The 12999-nt window shown below is 47.1% G+C and overlaps 2 protein-coding genes across 4 annotated transcripts; both read right to left on the bottom strand.

Annotated features, from left to right (window-relative positions):
- Positions 1-2225: 2225 nt before the first annotated feature.
- hoxa1a (homeobox A1a) lies at positions 2226-5181 on the bottom strand. Its single transcript, XM_035621516.2, has 2 exons — positions 4449-5181; positions 2226-4034 (listed from the first exon to the last, which is right to left on the bottom strand). The coding sequence occupies exons 1-2, from the start codon at positions 5053-5055 to the stop codon at positions 3655-3657; spliced, it is 987 nt and encodes a 328-aa protein (XP_035477409.2). The 5' UTR covers positions 5056-5181; the 3' UTR covers positions 2226-3654.
- Positions 5182-8300: 3119 nt separating this feature from the next.
- On the bottom strand, positions 8301-11613 carry LOC118292519 (homeobox protein Hox-A2a). Of its 3 annotated transcripts, none has more exons than XM_035621515.2 (3): positions 10611-11613; positions 10016-10217; positions 8301-9372 (listed from the first exon to the last, which is right to left on the bottom strand). In XM_035621515.2, the coding sequence occupies exons 2-3, from the start codon at positions 10104-10106 to the stop codon at positions 8648-8650; spliced, it is 816 nt and encodes a 271-aa protein (XP_035477408.1). In that variant the 5' UTR covers positions 10107-10217; positions 10611-11613; the 3' UTR covers positions 8301-8647. The 3 variants fall into 3 exon arrangements, with proteins under 3 accessions (XP_035477408.1, XP_035477407.1, XP_035477406.1); XM_035621514.2 differs by having other exon boundaries at positions 10727-11613; XM_035621513.2 differs by having other exon boundaries at positions 10016-11613.
- Positions 11614-12999: the final 1386 nt, after the last annotated feature.

Below are 12999 nucleotides of genomic sequence, written 5' to 3'. Positions count from 1 at the left end.
TTCTGGGGAAACGATGTAAAAAATGAGTTCAGTTGCCGAGAGTCGAACTCTCTCAATGTCAAAAAGTCGTTTCCCCCCAGTGGGCCTGTTCCAATCGCCGTGGTGCACACGTCTGGTTGGCACACCAGATAAATTCTTCATCTAATTTCCGCGTCACCTTCTTAAGTCGAGAGCTTTAAAACGTCCTGCCCTTCTTTTTCACGAAGCCTTAATGGTTTGTGTCAAGCATCTGTCATCGTCCGCGTGTTTATTCGAGAGCCTTAATGGGAACCATCAGCCGCGCAGGACCGAGATTGTGGCGTCGGGACCATGTCACAGCGTCCACATCACACGAGACGAGACCGAGGTCGTTTCAGCGTTTTGACTGTTGGTTCTGAGTGTCTTGATCAAACTGCGCCGTCGGGGCTGGACCGGGACTGCGTTGTGGGAGATGCTTGTTTGCCCAGCGCGGTGTGTAAACTCGTGCTAAGGTTTGGGTGGTGCTGTGACAACAAACTCCAACTGTGACCGACGGTTGACCCCGATGGTTTTCTTTTGAGGATCAGCTGCGTTTCTAATTCAGAGTGTGTGGCTCCTGCGAAGCGCACAAGGGGCCATGGAGGAAGAGTCATGGAGCTTAAACCTCCCCCAAAAACCCTCAAGGTCTTTGAGGCTGTTTACATTATTATTCAGAAGGAAAATAGAATAGAAAAGTTTTCTATTTTTCTAGTTCTATTTCTATTATTTTTCTATTTAGCGTTGCCAACAACGCACAAATTAACGTATAGCTGATTACATGAAGAATGAGAATATAACGTCTTCTTGTTCATCCTTATTATGGCTTTTTAAAAAGAATTTTAATAGATTTAACGACAGAAATTGTTTGGACACCAAACTCTCGTCAGTCGTTGTTGGGGAAATGTTGCAATTAGCAGCAAAATAGTGGGACATAAATTGAGTAGATTTTAGAGAGACAGCTGTGGATATTGAATATAAATTTTCGTCGAAAGACCAACTCAAAATCGCTTCATGTCCCACATGAAGCAACGGATTAGACGGTGGAATAAATAATTCCCAAAGCCATGTGTATATTCAAAAACATAAATCAATTAAAGAACCAGGTCTCTCGGTGAAATTATGAACTCTTACAAAGTTGTAACATTTTTTGCAAAATGTCCTTAAACCCTTTTTTCTGATCTGAAATCATAATAATAACCGAGTTTTAAAATGTTTTCTTTTGTTTAAAATAATGTTGGTTAACAATCACATAACTCTGATGTTTTACGTCCTGTTTTACCATAGATCATCTATGTATTTATCAGTAGTCCTGTAAAATGATAAGTTTAAAATTTGTCAAATAATTTAACAACAAAGCCGATTCAAAATAACAAACATATATAATTAATTCAATCAGGTAGAGCAGTTAAATATTTGTCGTTTTGTCTCAATTTTTTTAAATGTATGTACAATCCCCTATTGCATTATTTTACCATTGATTTACATTATCTCGGATTTTCGGTTGAAAATCAAGATCAAATCCAGTCTAATGTCTTTAATAAAATAAGAATATTTCGTTTTCCATACGGATTGAGGATTATAAAAATGCCTTGTTGTTTTTCTCTTTCCCCATAAATAAGACATTCTCTTTCACCTCATTCTCACCCAAATTTCCCTGACGCACACCAAGAGGCTCGTGAGCAACAAGTCGCCAGACATTCTTCACTATTTATACAGAAACAACTCCTCTGGCAACCAAACGAGGGTGTTTAGCCGTCACTCGACTAACCTGGTAACAAGTGCGGCCTTTGTCCTGAAAGTAGAAATATAAACGCATTAACAGAACTACAAAAAATGAAGTGACTGCAGGTGAGATAAATGAAAGATATTTTCCACATAACTTACACTCCCATTTCTGTCCCAGGTGAACTGGACGGAGCAACCTGAGCTGCAGCCTCGTGGCTCCACCGCTCCGGCAGAGCAGCATGCGGCAGGTAGACGCCAGGTAAAGGGGGAACGTCGCTCATTAATCATGCCTCTTTCTGCCCTTTTATGGCAGGAGGGACTCGCATCCTGCACACCAGGGATTAAAAAGAGCAACCGGATCAGGAAACGCATTTTCTCTTTGGTCGGAAAGGGGGACGAGAGGATGCAAAAGGCTCTAGCTGGAAAGTGACAGAGGAAACTCATTTTTTATTTTTTTTATTTTTCATTTTACACATCATTGTTTTTAGAATGTCATTATCAGGCGTATCTTGAAGTGCAGTTGACTGCATGACAGGCAGTGCTGCAAGTTTTCACTATTCCTCTTCTTGTCGTCAGGTGCATGGTGATGACACCTCCTTGTAACTTTAGGGAACTGAGGAGTTTACGCTGACAGGGCCAGAGGGGGCCCCCTGGTCCTTGTCGATAGCCTCACCTCGATGTTAAATCAATAATGGTTTTCTTTCTGTTTTTTTTTTTTTGTTGTCCCCCTCAATAAGCCGAAAGCTCGATGAGGTTGTCATCACAAGTGACGCGGATTCATCCCCTCCGTGGATAAACAATGCTGCGTGTTTATGCCAATAACCCTTTAGCCCAGGGGACGGGAGCGCGCGCGGCCGCATACATTGAGGGACTCACATGCCATGTCCGAAGGAGATGACTCGCGGCTCCCATGGAGCTGTGGAGAAAAGTGCAGAGCTTTGCTTTTTCCTCCCGAAATGAAGATCCGATGGGTGGCTTTAAATGGAAGATGTGCGTTGAATGTCTTTCTAACCCTGTCTCCCTCAAAGACTTCCCCCTTCAGCAACGACACAGTCAGGTGTTTTTTTCAGAGGTAAACGCTCTTTAATACTCATGATTGACCCGTAAACGTATCTCTGGGCAAACCACTCCGCATGTGCTCCACTGGATTAAATAGACAACAGATAAAAGCCTGGGACCTACATGGCCACAACGCCCGGTTTCCCCAACTGATAAAACTCAGCGCCCCGCTAATAACACATGAAAGCATTTACGCATCATGCAAATCTCACACAATAGACATTCAGACGGTCGCAACACACACACACACATATACACACACACACACACACACACACAGACTCGCAGGCCTGCAACACAGACGTGACAGTGATTAAGGAGCTATACGATAACAATGCACTCGATTACGATGAATTAACGAGGCCACCTCGTTGATTGTGTGATGCCTAATTGACGACATCCAGTGCAATCCGCCCGGCCGTGGCCATGACGCACAACTTTGGCACATTTGAGGTATATTTGTTTGTGTACGCGTTCTTTGTGACTTCGCATTGGTTTAATTTCCGCAGCACATGTCAGAGGCAGGAACATGGAAAGTACCAGGGTATCTCTCGCACCGTCGTAGTCGTATAGCGCAACAGTCGTTCAACGTCAAATTGCAAAAGAGAGTGGACACATCATTTTAAACCTACATTTCGGTTTAGACAGCAATTCTCATGGTTTGCGAACACGATATGCAATATAAAACAAATCTTTAACCCAGAAACAGTCCATATCATTGTCCAATGTCCCAAATAGTGCATTAAGTCATTCTGAATGTTCACATACGTTATTCCTCAACCAGAATTTTGGCTTTGATACACTGGTCATTCATGAGCTTTTGGTATGTACAGGCCGCCTGTGGCCCAAAGAGGTAAAAAGGGCAGTTGGATCTTAATTGGAAGAGTATGGATCAGCCCCAGTGGAAGACAGCGTGGAGGACGTGGGAGAAGGAGTAGATGGGGACGAAATGGACTTCTCAGATGCTGCATCGTCCGCTTTCTCTTGAATGTCTTCTCCCGGGTCGGAGGCTGGGGCTTTGGCCGGCAGCAGCCCCTCCTTCTCCCGCTTCTTCTGCTTCATCCTGCGGTTCTGGAACCATATTTTCACCTGAGTCTCGTTCAGCTGCAGCGCAGCCGCGATCTCCACGCGCCGCGCCCGGGTCAGGTACTTGTTGAAGTGGAACTCCTTTTCCAACTCCGTCAACTGCTTGGTGGTGAAGTTGGTCCGGACCGTGTTCGGCTGACCCCCATATCCGTACTCCCCCGACCTGCCTGCAGACAGAGAGGGATCGATCACTGTGAACTTGCAAACGACGAAGAGAAATGCATCCGCGCATGTTCTCTGCTCACAAACATAAACTATTAAACCACTTGTGAGAGCAACTTTTACTCAGCAGTCGGTTAATGACAGCCAGTTGGAAACATGATGTAAGATTTACACCACGGGTTCAGATTCATTTTAGAAGATATCTCATCCTGCTGTAAGAGTTATGATACATCTTTGTGCAATATGATGATTCTCACAACAAAATATGAAGTTGGCACAATCAGTCAGGAGGTGTCAAATATGAACTCAGCTCCTGGGTTTGGTTACACTCTTACTTCACTTCAGTTTTAACTTTGAGTCCATTATAAATCCAGTGCTGTTTACAACACTCTGTGCCACGGGTACCACTTGGCACTTACCTGTTTTTGGTGGGTTCCTCTTGACTTTCATCCAGTCGAAGGTCTGTGCCGAAGACGCAGCCTCGGACAGGGGTGAGCAGCAGGCCTCCAGGTGAGCTGCGTGCAGGGGTGACAGCGGGTTTGAACACCCAGGGAAATGGGCCGCTTGCTCATGCCCGCCGCCGTAGGCAGCGTGGGCATATTGCAGCTGGCCCAGGGGGGCGGCACTGTAACCTTGGCGATGCTGAGCGACCATAGGGGAGGAAATGTTACCCGAGTACATCAGTGGGCCACACTGAGGAAATCCAGCTGTGGCGTCCACTTCCTGGTTGAGCGCATATGGGTTGTACGTGGCACAGAAACTTTGGGGTCCATAGCTGGAGCCGCAGGCCGGGTGGGCCCCATAGGCGAGACCCAGGGAGCTCGCAGTGGACTGGTACGAGCCCGGCTGGTGGGGGATGCCATCGGGGGAAGCCCTGCTCGCCACGAAACGGTCGTCCGCGCCACAGTTGTTAACTGACACAGCGCAGGACTGGAAAGTTGTTATCCCGTGGTCCGAGTGGAAAGCCCTGACAGAGCATGAGCCACCTTCTCCGCTCATCACCGTGTAGTCTAGAAAACTGCTCATCGTGGCATTGTTCTACCGGGACCGAGGGACTGTCCGCTTTACAGACACCCTCCGATCTCTCCTCCTCTCCCCTCTTACCCTGAGTGACCGTGCCAACCTTTACCTATACTCTGTCCTTATCAGAGGAAGGGGGGGTGGAGGTATAAATGAACGGGTGCTGTCACGTGGGCCCAGGTCAGCCAGTGAGCCACTTGTCCTTATCCCCGTAGCCGGTGACAGATTGGTGTTTGAGTGGCTATTTAAATTCCAGGCGCTCGTCGATCAAGGTGACGCGCGTCGCCACTAATGTATTGGCCGAGCAAACAATGAGCTGAGAGGCAGACGGCGGTGGACGTTCTCCGGGGTCGCACGCAGAGCGGGGGACGGCAGAACGCGGGGTCTTCTATAACCCCCCCACCCGCTGTGCGCTCACCACGGAGCACCGGGAAAGATTAATGTGTCACCCTGTGCAACCTCTCCAAGTGGACGACCCGGCACTCTGACCTCAGGTACGCTATTTTTAGACAGGACAGGGCAGGAGAATGTGTGTGTGTGTGTGTGTGTGTGTGTGTGTGTGTGTGTGTGTTTGCTGTCATATGTATAATAGTGCCATTCTCTCCTAGATGGATGGATGGCTGAGTGTGCGTGCGCGTGCGTGTGTCACTGCCACAGGCTATCTGTGGGCTATCAGTGTCCCATTCCCATGCGAAGAGTTTCACGCGTTAACACCGAGAGGGATTTGCTCAGCAAATATTGCCTCAGTTGGACAGTGAGGGAGAGGCAGTGAGGTCCCCCCCCCCCCCCCCCCCATTAAGGGTCGCATGAAAAAAAAGAGTTTGGATGCATGTCACATACTACTTGCTGGGAGGTCGTATAGGTGATGTAACGACAAGACTTACACATTGAACATTAAGATGATGCAATATTAATTTCTCCCGTGTCGGGGGTCACGAGGTCTGCTATCTGGGGCCACTCGGATTTTACACCCACGTGTATTCATTATGCGTGTATAATGATCAAATGATCTGAACGCGCGAGCTGTAAATGCACCGGATAGCCCGAGGTGAGCGTGTGGGCTGATTACTCCGTTAAGTTCATCAAATCAAGCTGTTAGAGAAATGGATGCGGCCACGACCACGTTGGAGAGAGAGGAGAGGGGAGGGGAGGGGAGAGGAGGGGGGGCGAGTGAGCGTGGGAGACATGCAGCAGAGTGCACGGCCAACCTCTCACTGAGGAAGGGAAAGAGAGGGGTGGGCAGGGGGAGGAGGAAGGGAAGAAGGGAGGGAGGAATTAAGGATCAGATGGAGAGACGAGCGCCCTCTCTGGCGGCATGTGGTCACACAGGCAACTGTTTCACTGTTTATTAGTATGATGATATTTATAGATAGATAGGTAGGTAGATAGAAAGATAGATAGATAGATAGATAGATAGATAGATAGATAGAAAGATGGATGTGGAAGTTTTGATATTTATAAGCTTCTGGAATGTTACAGAAAGGGAAGAGCAAAGTTCCCACCAGTGGGGAGAAAAGAGCGCAGTGGGGTCAATACTACACTCCCCCACCCGCTCCCCTCCCTTCCCCTCCTCTCTCCACCCCTGCCCCAGCTGCCTCTGCGACCGTGGGCGCAGTGGACTCTGCCTGTGGAAACTTCGCCAGGCCTCTTGGAGCTCTCTTGGTTCTTTGTGCGAACACATGTGTGCAGAATGGGCGCGCTGTCTCGGAATGATTTGGTTACGCGCTGTGGCCCTTGTGGTTAGTCGAGGAGTGCAGGAGTGCACGAACAGAGCCCCTCCTTTTACCCCTTTACCCCACTGCTCTCACTCTCTCACACACACACACACACACGCAGACCAGCACCCTCCACTAGCCCAGTATAGACCCTGTCGATTGGGCTCCTTATGGCTTCCAGATTATTCGATAAACCGCTGAACGGTGAACGCCGGACCTTATGAATTCCGTATGGATGCGTTTCTGAATCGATCTGCGCAGGTCGTGTGTCGCAACTGGTGTTTTTTCCTGTTCTCACACACGGAGCTGTTCAAAGTGGAATGACCTACCGAGTCAAGCTGATGTGCATGAGCTAATAACTGATTCCCATAAATCAACCCAGGCGCAATACAATAGATCATGAGCATTCATAATCCCCATATTGAACTCAAAGGCGTTTTATACCAGTGCAACACTTAACTTATGCACCAATAGGAAAGTCCCCTCAAAACATAAAACCCATGTTGATAAAGTAAGCAAAAAATAAAAAAATAAAATCCTCTCTCTGCTTAAGGCTGTAAATGAGCTATTCTAAGTGAATCCAATCCTGTGCACAAGTAGTATGTTTTGACTCGGATCTACTTTTAACGCACGGGCGAAAGAGTTGCAGCCTCATAACCCGAGCGCCGCTGTCCCCGAGCCAGGAGCCGCGTTTAAACAAGCCATAAAAAATGAATTATTACCAAACGCATGCGGAGGACTCAGCCCCCTTTTAGCACAGGAGTTGGGGAGTCCCATATGAAAATGTAAGTGGGGTTTTATTTGTGCACATTACGACACAATTGGTCTCCTTAATGTCCGCCTCATTCATGCCACGGAGTGATTTATGAGCTCCTGAAGGCAAACATGGCTCGGGTATTCGCCTGCAACATGCACACAATGTGAAGAGCCCCGTCATGGTGAGAGCAGCGCCGGCGTTATTTGCTTTTTTCTTCCCTTTTCGTCCAAAGTTTATGAACTTTGAAGGTGAAAACAGAAATAATCCATATGAGTGTTTCCGTAGATAGCAAACAGTGGTCCTCGCTTCTCTGCAAATCGAAATCTTTTCAAAAGCAATTTCCTTAAATTATTTAGCATGAATAATTTGTTAATTAACTGCTGAATTAAAAAAATATTTTATAGTCATATTTATTGGAAATATATATATATTTGTAAAGTTCAACCCCAAAGTTTCAAATAAGAGTGGACCTTTTTAAGAAGAAACAGGCTATTGAAATCTTCCATTTAACATTTTAAAGTTAGACGGATTATGTGGAAATTAAATCATATAATAAAATAAAATTCAAACGTGTGTGTGTGTGTGTGTGCCTACACAACCACACTATTTATATTCATTGCCAACCTGTTGTTAGAATTTGCATATATGCCGTGTCTATCTCCCGGTGCCCTACTTTCTTTGATTTTGCATATTTTCCTACATGAATAATTCAAACCGAAAATATTAAGTGTGTAAACAGAACAAAAGAAACACGACTCAAACAACAGGGGAAGAAAAGATTGTAGCAAGTTAATTGTATTCTAACAAAAATATCCAAGACGTTGGAAGCTATACAAAAATAAAAACGACCAGGTTCCATAGGCCTAATATTGTATAATTATTCACACACAGACTCGTAATTTCCATTCTGAGAGAAAATTCTGTAATGGTAATTACAAGTCACGCTGGAGCAGAGCTACTTCAAGTGATTCAATTTCATCCTTACCTTGAATTAATCGTCAAGTCAAATATCAACAGAATAAATGTGCCGAATATACAAACAACATCAGAGTTAATACCATCGCAGCCTGATATGTATTGTCCCGAGGAGGAAGAAGGAAAAAAGTGAATGTGATTGGTTTCACTTTCAATAGTTCAGATGTTGTAGGTCGATTGTAGTTAGGGACTCCGAGAAAAAATAAAAGCTGTCCGTCGAAATGTCCACGGGGCTGTCCAGAGACTCTGACAAGCTCGGCGAGGCCGCGTCCGAGAGCTGCAGGCAGGAATCCGAGGAGAAAGCTTGAAAGTCGTGTATAGAAACATCCAGGGCCGGGGGACTGCCGCCATTGTCCGGGCCAGATGCCGAGCCGGGGCCCATTGTTGACATGCAGCCCGGAACAGTGGGTGACGGGTTGGGAAAATGTTTCAGATTTTTGTCATTGCTGTTCAGCGGCGCAGCTGCAAAGCCCATGGTCTCCCCATTGTGGAGCTGCTGCGCGGAGCCGAGGGAGTTGTTCTGAAAGGAGCAGGTATCTCGCTCCAGCAGGGCCCCGCTCCGCTCGTACAGGGGGGCCTCGTCCTCCTCGTCGCTGTGGATGTCGTCCTCGGCGCCCGGCCCTTTCCCCTCCCCGTTGTGGTTCTCCTTGCTCTGGGTCTGCCGCTTGTGCTTCATGCGCCGGTTCTGGAACCAGACTTTGACCTGCCTCTCGGTCAGGTCGAGCAGTGCCGCTATCTCCACCCTCCTCGGTCGGCACAGATACTTGTTGAAGTGGAACTCCTTCTCCAGCTCCAGCAGCTGAGTGTTGGTGTATGCTGTCCTCAGCCGACGAGAGCCCCCTCCTCCCCCGCCGCTCTCCGCGATCTCAGGCGAGCCTGCGAAAGAAGCAACCCCCGGTATAGTGAAGGATTGAAACGCATGGCGCACAACCAGTTACATAACCCCGCCGGCCGCGAATCTAACATCAAGGCTATCACAAACCCGGAGAGAGTGGCTCACTACGAGGCAGTGCAGCAAAATGGCCGCTGGAGCTATACTGACCCAAGCTCTACAAGCTTGTTCCCCCCTTTATGTCAAAATCATCGCTGCGTAAAGATACCCATCAAGATTCTTTAACACATAAAAATGTTCTGTTAACGAGTAGCAAACACGGTGTGATATAAAAGAAGCAAGGTCCAGGCTGGTGTGGGATACTAATGAATGCTCCAGCTGCCCCTGCTCGGCAACGGCACTCCATCACTCTTCATTACTGTCACACATCAAAACTCTGCTACGGCTCGGGGAATAAATCATCTTACATCACCAAACTTTACCCAAACTTTTTTTTTTTTTTTTGCTACCCCACACTTCATACACAATCACAGCAAAACAATGACCATAAATGCAATTAACCTAACCGTCTTTATAGGCTATAGCTGTATTTGTTGACATTTTCTTTTGTAGCAAAGGCCCGTGGGCTCAAAGTCAGCAACAGATAGTAAAGACTCCTTGGCAGAAAGTGATGTAGAAATCCCCCACCTTTCGGAGAGAAGCACACGGGTCCATTGGAGATGGCGGTAGCGGTGGAGGTTGGCAGGTGGTTCCTCTTGGCGGCTTTCTTCTCCCGCATCCAGGGGTACTCCGGGGGTAAGGAGGCGGTGGGCAGCTGGCTGCATCCGTCGGGGCTGTGTCTGGGCCGGCCGTGCCGCGGATGGCTGCCCGGGTTCAGGCTGGGAATGGTCTGCTCAAAGGGAGGAGGAATCAGTGTCGGGCGTGAAAGCGTCGAGCTCTTGATTGATGAACTTTGAAATGAATCAGCGACAGGGGGGAAAGATGTCAGGCACTCAGCAAGCGACGGCTGACTATTGATAAAACCGCTCTCTCGCTCGAATTCGTAATTCATCTCCGCTCCCTGAGAGCCGAGGAAAGTTTGCACGCGTATTTTTATAAATGTTGCGGCTCAGCGAGGACGAGGAAGAAAAAATCATTTAAAAAAAAAAGAAGAATTCTCGTGCTGGGCTTCTTTTTTTTCTATTTCACTGATTACGGCCGTTTGGGGACCGAGCTACTATTAAACTATTCAATTCGTGGAGACAAGGTTGAAATTGGACCGAATTGCCTGTCACATGATTACCTCTGCCCAATGGCAATTTGGGGTTTAATCAAAAGAAGCCACTGTCTGCCTGATTGATCCAAAAAACTCTGACGAAGGACGCCTCGCTCAGCTGGAGGACGACTGTTTTTATTTACATCTTTGTCCGCTCAGTTTATCCTCCTCTCGCCCTTCCCAGTCCAGTCCAGTCCACTAAGCTACAAAATGTGTTTTTTAAGAATGGCTGACGCTCACTATTACGCTGAAGGAGCCCAGCCTGGGGTGCGCGGATTCGTGCACTCCTCTTTCTCGTATTGTTTGAGGATGTCAGTCGAGAACGCCCCCACCACACAGACACACACACACAGACACGAACAAACACACACACACACACACACACGCACACACACACACGCACGCACACACACGTGCACACACACACACACACGCACACGCACATACGCACACACTTCACGCCAGTAGCTATTCGTGTAGGCAAGAGCCAGGCGTCAGAGGTGGAAAAAGGAAACAAACCCCAAAAAACTGATATTGAGACTTCTCGACAGGAACAAACCCCAACGATCCAGCCCGCTCAGTCAGCGTGCTGAGAGTGTGGTCTCCGCAATGGATGCGATTCTTCAGAAGGTGCACAAATAATAATGAAATATGCAGCGCATCCATCGACATGTGTTGCAATAAAACGCCCATCCATTAAGTTAATACTGACGGATATGACACGTTCGGGCCACTTCGTCGCGTAACAGCAGTTTAACATTTACCAACAGTGCAGCAACTTGTCAGCATGATACACGCGTATACACGTGCAATCACAATCGCTGTGGGTTTTATTGTACGGCTGTTTGTGCGGGTGTGTAGAGGTGAAATTAAAAACACAAAGGTTTGTCGTTTATTACACAAAAGGTCGATTTTATAAGGAGGTCATGCGAGCGAGCACGTGCCCACAGAGGCTTAAACACACAGGCACTCGTTGTGTTGTGATTGCTAATAGTTACATTTTTTCGATAAGCAAGATGTCATAATGATATCCCTCTTTTAAATATCACCCTAATATTTGTTGAATGGCTTCATATGTGTTGAACGTGGTAGATCCCAAGGCAAGACCAGGGTTTTTTTTTTTTCTGCTAGGAGAGTATAGCTACAATGCTCAGAAAGGCTTCCCACTGTATAATTCAGGATCAGCTCTATACCTGGATTTGCACCGATGCAAACAACAACACGGTTATAATCGACCACTGGCCCATTTGCAATGTTATAATGTAGATGCGTGTGTTGTTGAATGACTCTTCCCCACAGCGTTTTGGGTTTTATGGCTCCTCCAGAATAATGTGCGGAAAGCCACATTTTTGGGATGTTTTTCGTCAAGCAGTGCATGTTGTATTTTCATAAAGAAAAAAAAAAAGAAAATATGGCTTAGTGAGTGAGAGGGAGGAAGAGGAGAAGTGCTAGGCCTCTCTCAGTTTGTTGCTTATATACCAAACAAAGAGTCCTGGAAGCCTGCGCGCGATCAATCTTACTCGCCAAAAGGTCTGACAGCTCGGTGCCCTCACAACACATTTAAGGCTTCTAACTCTCCCCCGGATCAAATGCAGCCAGGAAGCAGCGAGAAACAGTGGCCACTCAGATTAGAACCAGTTTCTGTCCGCAGTCGTAGCCGGGCTGTCGCTGGAGGGATGTTTTAATAGATAAATAAGATTCACAAAATGCGACCATATCCCTTTTTTTGCGGGGGGCAGGCGGTATAATGCGCCATCGGTGAGTATAGGGCGAAGCTTCCCTACCTGGCTTTTATCTTTGAATTGTGAACGCGATGCTACACGAGGACATGTTATTTGTCGTTTTTTGGTGGACACGCGGTGTGTGTGTGTGTGTGTGTGTGTGTGTGTGTGTGGTGAACGACAGAGTTGCTAGGGGAAGAGATGGATGGCTTTTTTTGGAATTACGCACAGGCTTTGTGTGGAAGGGAAAAGGAGTGGGTGGCGGCATTTAGTGGACCCCAGCCTGTCCTACACACTTGTCTTTTACAGCAAGAGTGATTTAGGAGCACTTTCCCACGGATTGAAGTGCGGCGAAAGAAAAATACAAATCCCTGCTTCGGTTAAAACGTTGTGTGCTACCTGTGTACGGCGCATATGGGTCAAATCAGCGCCTTGCTGTGTGTGCGTGTGCGCGCGTGTATTTCTCAGTGTGTGCGTGTGGGTTGGATGCAGAAAAACTCAGGCCATCAGATTTTTTTTTCTTCTGCTTTGACACACCATGGTTCAATTGTTCTAGGTTTCCCTGCTAACCATATGTCAGGGTTAGTGTGTCCATGTCCTCTCATATCAATCAGATTGGGCTGAAAATGGATTCTTGGTGCAAAATCAGTGAGAGTAAATGATATTAAGTGCAAGTTGCACATATAATAATCATA

Source organism: Scophthalmus maximus, chromosome 22 (genome assembly GCF_022379125.1).
Source record: "Scophthalmus maximus strain ysfricsl-2021 chromosome 22, ASM2237912v1, whole genome shotgun sequence".
In the NCBI taxonomy this organism is placed as follows: domain Eukaryota; kingdom Metazoa; phylum Chordata; class Actinopteri; order Pleuronectiformes; family Scophthalmidae; genus Scophthalmus; species Scophthalmus maximus.
This window is presented reverse-complemented; position numbering and strand designations above follow the sequence as displayed.

Coding starts and splice junctions, on each gene's coding strand:
- hoxa1a (XM_035621516.2), bottom strand. CDS start 5,055: ATGAGCAGTTTTCTAGACTACACGGTGATGAGCGGAGAAGGTGGCTCA. Junction 4,035..4,448: donor GAGGAACCCACCAAAAACAG/GTAAGTGCCAAG, acceptor CTCTGTCTGCAG/GCAGGTCGGGGGAGTACGGA.
- LOC118292519 (XM_035621513.2), bottom strand. CDS start 10,379: ATGAATTACGAATTCGAGCGAGAGAGCGGTTTTATCAATAGTCAGCCG. Junction 9,373..10,015: donor CGTGTGCTTCTCTCCGAAAG/GTGGGGGATTTC, acceptor CTTCTTTCGCAG/GCTCGCCTGAGATCGCGGAG.